Source organism: Orycteropus afer, unplaced genomic scaffold (genome assembly GCF_000298275.1).
Source record: "Orycteropus afer afer isolate SDZICR_OR568_19922 unplaced genomic scaffold, OryAfe1.0 scaffold00196, whole genome shotgun sequence".
Classification (NCBI taxonomy): domain Eukaryota; kingdom Metazoa; phylum Chordata; class Mammalia; order Tubulidentata; family Orycteropodidae; genus Orycteropus; species Orycteropus afer.
Window position 1 is genome coordinate 5,786,888 of NW_006921783.1, and position 13,178 is coordinate 5,800,065.

The 13,178-nt window shown below is 43.6% G+C and overlaps 1 protein-coding gene across 1 annotated transcript in view; it reads right to left on the reverse strand.

Annotated features, from left to right (window-relative positions):
* HNF1B (HNF1 homeobox B) overlaps window positions 1-13,178 on the reverse strand; it is a 61,859-nt gene that overhangs the window by 46,198 nt on the left and 2,483 nt on the right. Inside the window, exons 2-4 of the mRNA XM_042781916.1 lie at window positions 10,029-10,228; window positions 4,131-4,317; window positions 2,048-2,283 (exon numbers count right to left, since the gene is read on the reverse strand). Of these exons, the coding sequence (XP_042637850.1) occupies window positions 2,048-2,283; window positions 4,131-4,317; window positions 10,029-10,228 (623 nt within the window). The remainder of the gene's footprint in view (window positions 1-2,047; window positions 2,284-4,130; window positions 4,318-10,028; window positions 10,229-13,178) is intronic.

A 13,178-nucleotide genomic window follows, 5' to 3' on the forward strand; every position in this document is an offset into this window, starting at 1 on the left:
GTCCCATATTTGTTTTTCCTTTCCCTAGAAAGAGCTTTGAAGCCCCCAAAGTAACCTTAATCCCCGCCTGGTCCTGGGGACTCCATGTCAGCATGAAGTCTTCCCTACTAGACTGTGAGCTCCAAGAAGTCAGGGATATGTGTCTTATTTATCACTAGTATGGTCCTTGGTACCTGGTAAGCACTCAATGCACACTTGTGCTGTGAGAAAGTATAGAGTAGAAACTGGCCAGATTGAGTGAGTACTAGTCCTTGTTCTGTTACTACTTCTCTGTAACTGTGACACATCACTATCTCTTTCTGGACCTTAGGTTGCTTCTTCAAAGTCCCTCCTAGTGTTAGGATTTTTTTTTTAAAGGTCCAGATTTCTGGGGCACCCCAGAGAATCCATCTTTCAGTGGGACAGGCCCCTGTCCCACCAGAGAGGCATCTAGGCTGCATCTCACATTCACCCTACTCAGTTTCCAATACTTGCTCCCGTACCTCCAGCCCTAGCTCTCTATGTCTCCTGTAGAAATACAGAACGCTTAAGCTAACAACCCTGTGGTGACCTCCACACAACCCCAGCTTGTCAGAAAGCTGCTGGGCCTTTGTTTGGCTTGCAGGCTCCCTGACTTTGGTGTGGAGATCACAGGTCCCAGTACAATGGCTATTGTCTTTGCAATAATGCCCCTTGCCCCAACCACGCCCCCTGCAGTGCCCAGATTCAGTTCTATGGCTCATTGGCGGCAAGTGCTCCATGCCAGCCACATGCCTTTTGCGACTATCCTCTGAACCTTGCTTTGAATTTCCGTAGAGGAGCTAAGTTATTCTGCAATCAGGCCAGTATTTGCCTGGGGACATTTCTGCCTCTTAAGAGTAACTCAGACTTTTCTTCGCTTATAGCTAAGCTCTTCCCAAAAAAGCTTCCAGCCCTGACTAGGCTACATGTTGGTCAATATAAGGCTTCCAGAGACCCTTGAAGATGGAAGACTTCAAGGTAGTTTCTTTTGGGAGATTTCTGTACTATGGGAGGGCATGGCTGTGGAATACTGGCCAGCTGGTGGCTCTAAGCCTGTCTTAGTGATAGTAGTTACCCCAACATTTGGGTTAACTCTCAGATCTCAGATCTCTCCTCTCAGGTCATCCAGCAGGTGAAGGAAGGAACAGGATTCACCTCAGAGTCAAAAACAGTGCTTGGCTTTTATTTTGTAAGCCTTTCCCCAGAGCAAGCAGGAGACTATGTCATACTTTGTCCACATGGGCACCAAAGAGACCCCAATAAACACACCAATTCTGGGAAGCCAGCTTTGCTGAGAGAACTAAACTCCAATAGAAGTGCTCATCCACAGCCTGTGCCTGACACAGCACTCAGCATATAAGGATACTTTCCCACAATAAGGATTCTTCTGTGACAAACCCAAACCCCACAGAGGAGGCATTACTAATCCAGGCCAGGGCTTAGCACATAGCAGCACACATAGGTCCTCAATGAGTTTTGGCCAACTCATCACTACAAAGATGTCAAGTGGCTGACATCACCCTAACCCCGATGGAGCACAGAAGCCAACAAGCAAAACCTGCTGCAAACAGAATGACCCTTCCCTAAGGGCCACCAATCTTCTCCTGTTGCAGCTGGACAGAGCACCAGGAGTGAGATATGAACAGGGATGGAGGAGGACAGATGGAGGTTCTCCATCACAATGACTGATGATGCACCATCACGACCCACCTGACTGCAGTTCACACCTGGCAAACCACCCAGGCAGCTTTCTCTGTACATAATGTGATGACTACACTGACCCTATGAGTCAGCAGCCACACAGGGAGAAGAATAGCTCCCTGGAGGCTGACCTATCTCTTACAAGCGTGATGTTGAGCAGGAGTTGGGAGAAACCTGAAGAGAGCCATGCTCTTCTTTCACGAAAATAATCTAGCAATGGGAGGAGATCAGCTCTAATACCATCCTAAAGCATTGGCTCCTGTGAAAATTTTTGGGCCAGGGGAGACCTGCAGGAAAAACCAGGATGGTCCACTTGCCAAGGCAGTGAGGCCCAGACCCTGCTTACCTGACAGCTTGTTTGGAGGAGAGGCACTGGACTGGTGGTGGGGGGAGCTGTGGGAGAGCAGAGGGTTCAGGCTGTGTGTCTGGTTGGAGCTATAGGCATCCATGGCCAGCTTCTGCCGGAACGCCTCTTCCTTCCTGCGGTTTGCAAACCAGTTGTAGACACGAACCTCAGTGACCAGGTTGGAGCCCAAACCATGAGCTTTGGACGGGGAGACGCCTCGCTGCAAACATTCTGCCCTGGGAATGGACAGAGGCGAGATGATGAGTAAGGGTGGCTGGGGGGCTTTCCAGTGCTTGGCCCCAAACACAAAACCATAGTGTTCTTGGTTAGGAGTGTGAAGAGACTGAGGATAGAGTGGGAGGTTGGGAAAAAACCTGTCCTAAGGAAAAATCCAGCCACTCTTTGGAAGACTGGGCAATCTACTTCGGTAGAGATACCTCCTCAGAAACCCAAGGAGGGGCCACTATGAGTCAAATTGACTCCACGGCAGTGAGGTTTTTTTTTTTTTTTTTTTGGGGGGGGCGGGGAGGAAAAGCCAATCCATCTAATAGTCTGATGAAGATAGCTTGAGATCTATTTGCTCAGGTCCAGGGTAAGTGAAGCTGCTCTGGAGGTCAGGGGGCTAGGCCTCTGGAGCTGATGAGAAGAGAACAAGCTGAGGCCAGGCAATTAGAGGAAGGGTCCAGACTGGGCCTCCTGACACCTTCTCTTTGCCATTCTTCCCACCTCACCAAAGGCAAAGTCCTTCGCCGGCTCTGCCTAAGTCCCTTCAAAGCACCCTGAAAGGCGTGGACACAGATACGCCAGGGAAGCCAGATTTCTTATTCACACCTTAAGAGTACCCTCTAAAGGGCTGGCTGGTGCAAGGGTTTCTAGACACCACTGGATACTGAGGGGCTTCTCATCAGCAGAAACACAGACTAAGGACCCAGGCCCACAGAGGCTGATTCTTCTGCCTCTCCGCTTCCTGGCTGACTGGCTGGCTGCATCTGTCCACTGCTGAAGCCGACCCAGCCCAGCGGGAGAGAAAGAGGCCAGGAGCTGTGGCCAAAGCAAAGAGCAGATGTTTTGGCCAATATCAGAGTCAGAGAGGAGAAGACAGAAATGAAACAAAGCAATATCCCAAGGGTTTCCAATCATCTTCTTTAAAATTACATGTAGTTATTAAAATATAAAAATTACTCTGTTGAGCCATGGTGGGCAGGGTGGGTTGAATAAATCCCACCCATTCTTACTACCCTGCCAGGTTCCCTTTTGGACTAATGGGTGAAAGATAATTAGTGGAGGCAGAACCAGTCTGTGGCTAAGGGATAGCTCTGCCCTGACATGTATGGGGTCACATAATTCTCACTTCACCTGCATTATTCTCACTTTCAGATGAGCATCCTCTCTAGAATATGCCATGGGAATTATTAACAAGTATTCTAGCTCTGGTGGCATAGTGCCTAAGGCATTTGACTGCTAACCAGAAGGCTGATGGTTCAAACCTACCAGCCACTCCTCGGAAGGAAGACTGGGCAATCTGTGTCCATAGAGATACCGCCTTGGAAACCCAATGAGGGGTTGCTATGAGTTGGATTCGACTTGATGGCAGTGAGTTTGGTTTGGTTTTTTTATCAAAAAAGGATTCCATGGGTAACAACCAAGTCAACAAAGTTAAGTACGTTTCTTTACTAAAGAACTTCTCAGAGCCTTTAATATGTGAATTTGTCATGACTTCCTAAGAGGCAGTATGCAGATGCTATTTCTCAAGCTCATTTAATATATTAATACTAGGGTTCTGTGGAACACACTTAGGGAAACACTGATTTAGCAATATGGTGGTGTAAAGAGTTAACGTGCTTGCCTGAAAAGTTGGAAGTGTGTGTCCACTCAGAGGTGCCACAGAAGAAAGTCCTGGCAATCTACTTGTGAAAATCTTACAGACCACAGTTCCCAATGGGGTCATCATGAGTCAGAATCTACTTGATGGCAACTGTTCACTGGTTATTTGGACAACCAATATCTCATATGCCAAGACCAGGGATGGGTCTTGGGTCCACGTGCTCGCCTGCATGCTCAAGTGAGCTTCTGGTGGTGTTACCTGTTGCACTCCTCCACTAAGGCCTCCCTCTCTTCCTTGCTGGGGTTCTTTTGTCGGTCGTAGGCCTGGTACAAGATTTGCTGGGATGCGGGCCCCCATTTGAACCGGTTGCGGCGCATCTTCTTGTTGGTAGGCTCAGAGCAGGCATCATCGGACTGCCCCGGCCCTTGGCTCTGTTGACTGAACTCTGGAAAGAGAAATAGCAGCTGATCCTGACTGCTTTTGTCTGTCATATTTCCAGAACTCTGGACTGTCTGGTTGAATTCTGAAAAGAGAAAGGAGTAGATTTGATAGGGTGTGTAGCCTTCACTCAGCAGATAGACAGACAGATAGACAGATGGATAAAGTCATCTTTATTCCTCTCTCCTAACCTTTTTAATCTGCCATTATTGGATGGGAGCTACAGAGGTGAGTTCCCATGACAGATCCTTCACTGTCCACCTCAGTTTACTCCACCAAAGCCACTCCTGTCCTTTCTTTAAAGAGCTCAAACACAGACAACCACTGTTTTAAGAGCAATTTATTTTTTTGCTGGCTCACTGGCCCTTAGACGTGAAGCAACACTCTGATTCCTGAATTCTTGTATTTTGATGTCAAGAGGATGAGCTTGATCAAGTTTCAGATCTATTTGCACTTAGATTAAAATATTCAGAGACTTAAAAAAGTTCTCCCTACCCCACCTCTCTGCATATATATTCTATTTATTTATATTATAAAGGATCCCTGTTTGCATAGTGGTTAAAGCACTTGGTTGCTAACCAAAAGGTTGGCGGTTTGAACCCACCAGCCACTCTGGGAGAAAGATGTGGTAGTCTGGTTCCATAAAGATTGTTGTTGTTGTTGTTTGTTGTTATGTGCCATCGGCTAAGGCACTGGACTGGTAACCAGAAGGCTGGTGGTTCAAACCCACCAGCCACTCCTCGGAAGGAAGATGGGGCAATCTACTTCCGTAGTGATGTTGTTGTTGTTGTTATAGGCCGCTGAGTAGGACCCAACTCATAGCAACCCTTCCTTGGGTTTCCGAGACAGTATCACTACGGAAGTAGATTGCCCCATCTTCCTTCCGAGGAGTGGCTGGTGGGTTTGAACCGCCAGCCTTCTGGTTAGCAGTCAAGTGCCTTAGCCACTATGCTACCAGAGCTCCGTAGTGATACTGCCTCAGAAACCCAAGGAGGGGTCACTATGAGTCGGGTCCGACTTGACGCACATAACATCCATAAAGATTACAGCCTTGGAAATCCTGTGGGGCAGTTCTGCTCTGTCTTATAAGGTCACTACGAGTCACAATTGACTCCAAGGCAATGGGTTTGGTTGTTTTTTGGTTTGATGCAATGGTTAAAGCACTTGGCTTCTAACCAAAAGGTTGGTGGTTTGAACCCACCAGCCACTTGGCAGGAGAAATACATGGCAGTCTGCTTCTGTAGAGATCACAGCCTTGGAAAACCCATGGGGCAGTTCTACTCTGTCCTTTGGGTTGCTATGAGTTAGAACAACTAGATGGCAGTGAGTTTGGTTTGTTTTATCCTCATTATCATATTGGGTTCTTTAAGAAAAACCCAAACCCAAGACTTTTTTAAAAATACTGGTTTGAAATACATATAATTGGAGCTTTGTATTAGAAAGAGAAGATGCTTTTCAGATCTAAAATAATTTCAAAGGTGGTGGTGGTGGGGTGTGTGTGTCCAGGAATTAATTTACGAAGGCAGCAGCTTAAGAGGACAAGATCTTACAGATCTGCCCACAAATCTGAAATATGGCAAGTACACAAAACTAAGCATGGGGCCTTTCTAGAAATGATGTTTAATGAGTCGGAGAAGGATGAATATAGATGAAATGATGCACCCTGTCTACCTAATTCCCAGGGTCCAGGCATATTGTGACCCCCAATACATTCTGGTTGAATGAATAAAAGAAAGACAGCAGCTCAGGCTAGTGGTGATACTTTTAGCCTATATGATTTAGATGAGATTCAGTATTTACTCATTGAAGAAGAGAGCTTTGTTGTTTTCTCTGTCATATCTGCATGTAGCAGCTTCATCAGGGCTGATTAATTCCATTTTATAGATTAATCCATTTTAAAGATGAATAAACATAGAGGCCAAGCACCTGCTGAGCAAGGATACCTAGTAGAGTAATTTCCTATGTTCTGGACCTTGATGGTTTTCTTTCTTGGTTCCTGGAGTCACTCCTTCAGGTCTCAGAGCCTTGAAGGCCACAACCTCCAGTCATGATGAGCCCTGGGGTAATGAGTCAACATGCTATTATTTCTACATGCTGCCTTTCCTGTTTCTTTGGACAGCAGAAATCCAAAACCCTTGAGGTTCAAAAATCAAGCCACTACTTAATGTTTGAATCTCCTGCATAACATCCCATCAAGTGGTTCTTCAATCTACACACCTCCAGCAATGAGAACTTACTACCTATCCAAGAATCCATTTCCATTTTGGTCCATCACTAGGAAGTAGTGGGCTTCTAATCAGCCTTGACTTAGGATACCAGCTGCAGGTGGTATTAGGCTTTGTTTAACCAGTTGCTGATTGGCAAGTTAATGAGTAGTCTCACGGGTGGATGGATGGAGCTTGTCACTGGGGCCTTTGATTTGGGACCCACCCACTTTGAATGATTCTCACGCTACCTTAGGGCTCTACTTTCATTGGTGACCTACAGCTCCTTTAGATACTTGAGTTGCTGCCAAATATACTAACAGGAAGTCACCAACTCAATGGGATAATATAGAACCCCAGCCAAGTTCTTAATTCCTGGGTCCCTCAACTTCCCTACTTATGTACTGGTACTGGCTAAAAACCTAAGGGGTACAGAATAGTCTTTTAGAATATTTGCCCCTAATTAGGATGATGATGATGACTCAAATTCCTATGGAGCTTATACTTTTCAAAGTGATTTCACACCTCTTATGTTAATTGTTCTTCAGCTCCATAAGTGCAGTTACTTTAGGGACATTCAAATAAGGAGAAAGAAGAAGTTCCGTGCTCAGTGGGGGTCTGTCTCAGTGTCTTCTTCCCTCCCTCTGGCAGCTTGTGGCCTTATAGAATTACTATGAGTAATATTCATAGCCAGTATCAATAATTCCAAGGCCTTGGGAGCAATTTGAGATTTTCATTTGATGGGAACAGATGTGATCACAGTTAACATTTATTGAACAATTTCTGTGGTTAGCTCTTATGCAAAGTCCTTGACATGTATCCCTTCTCCAATTCTCACAACCTCTCCATGTGAGAAGTGTTGTTATCTCCATTATACAGATGAAGAAACAGAGGTTCAGACTGGCTAAGTGACTTGCCCCAAGTTTCACGGCCTTGGGGCAGAAGCCAGGATGTGAACCTAGCCTGTAGATTCTAAAGCTCCTAGCCACTAGCCAATGTATCACCTCTCGCTAAAAACAGCAACCAAATAATACACCCACAAAACCCTCAAATCTGACTTACATGGAAGTAACAAAACCAAATCCTAAACTTTTATTTGTAGTGGATGTTAAGATCACTCAGAGCCATCCCACATTGTGGGGGCTGTCTCTGTCTCTCAGTTGCCCTTTGAGGAAGCAACTGCCTGAAACCCAGCCTATACCAGGATCAGCCAGGATGACATGCCTTCAAGTTCTGCCCACCTAGGGGATTGGCACCAACCTCTCAATTTTTGAAGAATTAAGATATCTACATACCCTCCAACTACCACCAACTCCCCTCCACTTCTTTTCAGAGTATTCAGGGAAAGAGAAAATATTCATTGCCCATAAAAATTAACTTGGAGAAGTTGGCTTCAGCTGCTTTCTAATAGGCTTGGGAGTGAGCACGGACAAGTATATTCTGTGGATGTAGAAAAGCCCATGAATATTACCATTTATTTTTAACTTTTCAAGAAAATTTGCAATTCTATATCATCTTTTTTCTTCTCTCCCCTCTCTTCTTATTTCTTATTGACTCGAGTTCCTTTTTCATTTCTCTCACTTCCTAATTTTTATCCCATGCATGTTTGTCTTGTGTCCATCCTTCAAGACTTGGTTCAAATGCCATCTTCTCTAGGAAACCCTCTGTCATTCTTCCGGGCAACTTAACAGACAATTCCTCTGCTGCCCCTTGTGTATGCCTGTGTAACAGCTCTTAGCAAGCAGCTGTCATTACTAAGCATCTCATCTCCCTCATTAAGTTGTAAGGTTGTAAGTCTCTAGGCTTGTGTATCCCAAGGCCTAGCACAATTCTTTTTTTTTTTTTTCCCCCTAGTACAATTCTTGGCACATAATAGATGTTCATTTGATATTTACAGAATGAAGCTACTTAAACTTTGTGTCTTATGTGAGTTTAAAACAATAATAACAAAACAATTTTACAGGGACTGCCATACATTTTTGTGAAATATCTCAAGCATCTTGAGAAAATTTCTGGGACTTTCATCTTTTTTGGAAGCTTCCAGATGGCCTTTCCTGCTTCCCTCTCCTTCCTGAGGGAAGTCTCACCGAACATAAAGATGCAGGTTAGATTGGAGATGCCTTATAAAATTTGCATTGGGTTAAAGGCACGTCCCAAGGGTTCTCAGGCCTTTGGGGACTGTGGCTTCAGCGAATTTTCTTGGACTTTCCAGGAACTACAGAGAATTGCTTCATGTCAGGAACACATGTTTTAATGAGCCAGTCACTATGGGGTGGGGGTCAACCCATACTTTACAAAGTGCCTTCCCACCCAAGTAACAAACAGCTCTCACTTTGCTTCTTATTTCTAATCTGTCCATTTAATGCTTCCAGCAAACAACCACAATACGAGATGACTGCCTAAGCCTTTCCTTCTACCAGGGAGGCCCTTCTAGTCCACAGACATCGAGACAATAAATACTGAAACAATCACCAGAGCAGTGTGTGAAAGTGAACAAGAATGATTAAAATAAAATAAAATAAACACCTGACCAGTCAGTGAGAGGCAAAAAATTCAACCCAGAAAGTGGGTTACATCTTGACAGACAGAGAAACCCAAGCCCAGAGGATAGTGTGTGGGGAGAGTGAAAACTGACTTAAAATTTTCCTAGGAAAAGGGTTGGATGGAAATAACTGAAGTGTAAAGTCAAAGTCTACTTTGCTGAAATAAAAGCAAGAATATGTCATTCAAGTTCTTATCACTCAAATGCAGTTTAAACTTCCCCACACTTTAAAACAAGACTCTCTCAGTATTCTCGGGTAGAAGAAATCTTGGGACAAAAAGGAAATTTTGGGATAAAAGTGAGAATGACAGGACCTAATGGCCAGAGTTCCAAATGCTAACACTTTTTCTGTGTCCTGCTCTAGCCTGAAGCAGCTTCTTCATGACATAGGGTCACCAGCTGAGATCTCAAAACTAGCAATTTTGGTAAATGTGAATAAGCCCCTTAAATTATTTCAGGACTCAGTCACCCCTCCCCACAAAAACACACATACACACAAGGTCAAGTTCTGAATATACCTATGCAAACACTCTATATATTTTAATACTTCCTCAAGGAGAAGAAAAGAACAGCAACAGTGATGTGCTATGCAATATCTTCTTTGGAAATTCTGACCTGTAGTCTTGTGTCAAGGAGCTATGCTTAGCCTACTTTAGGGGAGATATCCCACTCTCTTACCTACTTAGTAAGAGAAGCAGGGACCACAAAATTCAAAGTACATTCAAGGCACACACTGAGGGCCTGTCAAAGCAACTGGCTGGATAGCAAGGGACAGTGAGTAAAGAAATGACATGGGTCAGTCCATTGTATAGCAACCACGAAGGCCAAATCCATCTGCCAGCTTTCTTGTATTCACCAAGTACTCAGGCAGTAGGCCTTCTAGATGAAGGGGAAACCAAGGCAGCCCACAGTGGTCAGAACTAGGACAAAGGTCACTCCAGGTTGAGGTAGAGGCAGGATTAAAACACTTACGTCGGAGGATCTCCCGCTGCTTTCTGACATACCAGGTGTACAGTGCTGCGCGCTTCTGCGTCTTCATAGGGGTGCCCTTGTTGAGATGCTGGGAGAGGTGTGACTGGTTCAGGCCTGTGACATCCACCACCTCCCTCTGGGGGATGTTATGTTGCTGCATGTAGCCCTTGATCATTTTGGCAGCCCTCCAGGGGTCCTCGCTAGACAGACAAGCAGATAGTTAGGATGTTAGTGGGTGATGTCTAGGGAGAAATCATTTATTTCCCAGGGCTTTAACTTAAACTCTTCACAAAACTCTAATCTTCATCCACTTCTCCACCTCTCCTAGTTACATCCTTGGGAGGTGTATGAGGCCAAATTGGAATCTAAATAGAGGAGGAGGTAAAGGCCTCTGTACAGTTTACTCTATCCTTTCTTCTGATGTTAGATGGGAAAAGATAAAAATAACTGCTCAGCTTCAGGAATGAGAGGGCACTGCCAGTGCCTGCTATCTCATTTGAACAGAAAGAAAAGCTCTTGGTTTATTTTATTTTCCTTCATCTTCCCAGAATGTAAGAAACTTAAAAGACAAGAAGCCCATTGGAAAGTGGGGGTGGCTTTAGCTTAGGGCTGGGCTGATCTACAATGATAAGGGGGTAACATCAGTTTTTAAGTTTACCTAATTTCAGACTGGGAGCTCTGGTAGGGTAGTGCCTAAGGCACTTGACTGCTAACTAGAAGGCTGGCGGTTCAAACCCACCAGCCACTCCTCGGAAGGAAGGTTGGGCAATCTACTTCTGTAGTGATACTACCTTGGAAACCCAAGGTCACTATGAGTCAGGTCTGACTCAACGGCACATATCAACAACAACAATTTCAGACTATACTTCTCTCACTTTATTTTTCTTCTGAATGGGTAACTCAGTTTCTTATCTAAAAAAAATAGAGATAAAACATGTGTCCACTTCCTGAGAAGCAAGGAGGTCTTTTAGCTATTAAATAGCTTTCAGAGTTGTAGAAAAGTTCTAAGAAATACAAGACCTTCCTCTCTGGAACTGAGGAATCAATCACATTATGGGAGCAAGGCAAGTGAAGTTTATATATATATTTCACGGGGCGCTCTGGTGGCATAGTGCCTAAGGCATTTATTTGACTGCTAACTAGAAGGCTGGCAGTTCAAACCCACTAGCCACTCCTCGGAAGGAAGACTGAGCAATCTACTTCTGTAAACATAGGGCCTTGGAAACCCAAGGGGTCACTATGAGTCAGATTTGACTTGACGGCAATGACTTTGGTTTTTATATATTTCACAGTCCTGCCTCCCAAATAAAACCCAATGAGGAAAGTAATTTTAATTTCTAAATAAGATAGGAACAATCCCAAATGCCTTGACTTCTGTTCTGTCTATTCTGATGTAGGGTAAGAGTATCTGGAAATCATTGTTTCTCATAAATTTCAAGCTTGTGAGAGGAACATAGTTACATTTTTCATTTCTCATAAACTCAGCTCTATGCAAAAAGCTTAAGAGCAATGTATCAGTGCCTTTATTTTGTTTAAAATGATTTTTATTTATTTAAACTGTTTTTTGAGTTTGCAATATATATATATTGGGTCTGACTCGACGGCACATAACAACAACAACAACATATATGCTTACTGAAGAGGTTCTTAAAAATAAGAGATAGTATTTAAAACTATGAATTAAGACAGTAATGGCAAAACAAACAAAATATTAAAGAAGCAATACATCCACATACGCTATTTAATGAAGCTACATATCTAACTTAAAAAAAAAAAACCAAAAACCCAGCATCCCTGTAGTGCACTCTGGGATGTAAGTATAGCCCGACAGAACGCAAAAAAAAATGAAGGGATACATTACTTTCAGGTGAAACAATAAAAAATGGCACAAGGCAGAAGCCAAAACAGAGAGTGTTGTAATATAATGACCACTTTATTTCTACACGCCATCTATAGTTTGTCAAATTAAATTAACTTTGCTTAATGACCAAAAAAAAAAAAAAAAAGATAATAATAATAAAAAAGACAGCTATTTTGTAAGCATTTGAGTAGCTGCGATTTTTGAAACAAGCCTTTAATATTAAGTTCGGGAGAACATGGGCTTTGATTGAGTTTTTGAGGAACTCAAACTTTTCCTATTAATTATATATCAATTAATAACTGATTTCTCAAGTATTCATAACGATACCTCCAAAATAATATAAAATAACGAATCAACGATAAAATGAGAAAGCGTATCACGGTTTCAAACTTGGAAAGCGACCTTGAGTAAGAGAAAAATTATGTGAATGGCATTGTGGACATACCCATTAAAACATCAGAGATCATTTGAAAGCTAACTTCTGGTGAATTTCTCCACAGCTATTAAAAACACTTCCAACAGAATCGCACAGTAGCTTCAAAAGTTAGAAAAAGTATTTGGATTAAAAAAGTTAGTATTGCTTCAATAGATTCCTTGGCTATTTTTGTTTTGTTTGAAATTTCTTTACCTGTGTTAATTTTATGTGCTTAAGAAACCTAACGAAATAGTGTAATGTTTTAAGTGCGAGAAGTTCTGTGGAAAGAGTGATAAATTGGGAAGGTTTGTTTTTTTTTTTTTTTAAAAAAAAAGAGCTCACGAAAACCCTATAAATTATAGTAAAATCTTTAAGCCTGCATACAGGGACTAGAGTAGAGGGTTAGATGGCGTATTTGTTTATACCTTTACAGCTATCTGTACCCGGAATTCACATGTAGAGCTGGAAAAGCTGGTCAGTTTTTTTAAAATGGAAAATACAGCCATTTACATGGGTTCCCAACGCGGATAAATACACGGGATCTCCAGAAGCAAGCGCGCGGCCATTGTGCTCCGAGCGCAGGTGTCAATAGGCGGACGTCGAGGCTCTCATTGTTCGCCCAGCAAGGTCCTTTTCAAACAACGACTTTGCTGCCCACGAGCAGAAAAGCCCTCGACTCCGCCACACGAAGCCGCTCGTTAGTGAAGAAGCCTCAATTCCGGCTTCATTGGAAGCACCTACCACGAAATGCCACTGCGCTCCAGCTCTGGAAGCCGGCGAGCGAGGCCGAGCGCAGGGGACCGGGACGTGCGCACTCCCCGGCTTTTTTTCCCCTTCTCTCCCTTCCCTCCCAGGAGGTATAAAGAACATCCGG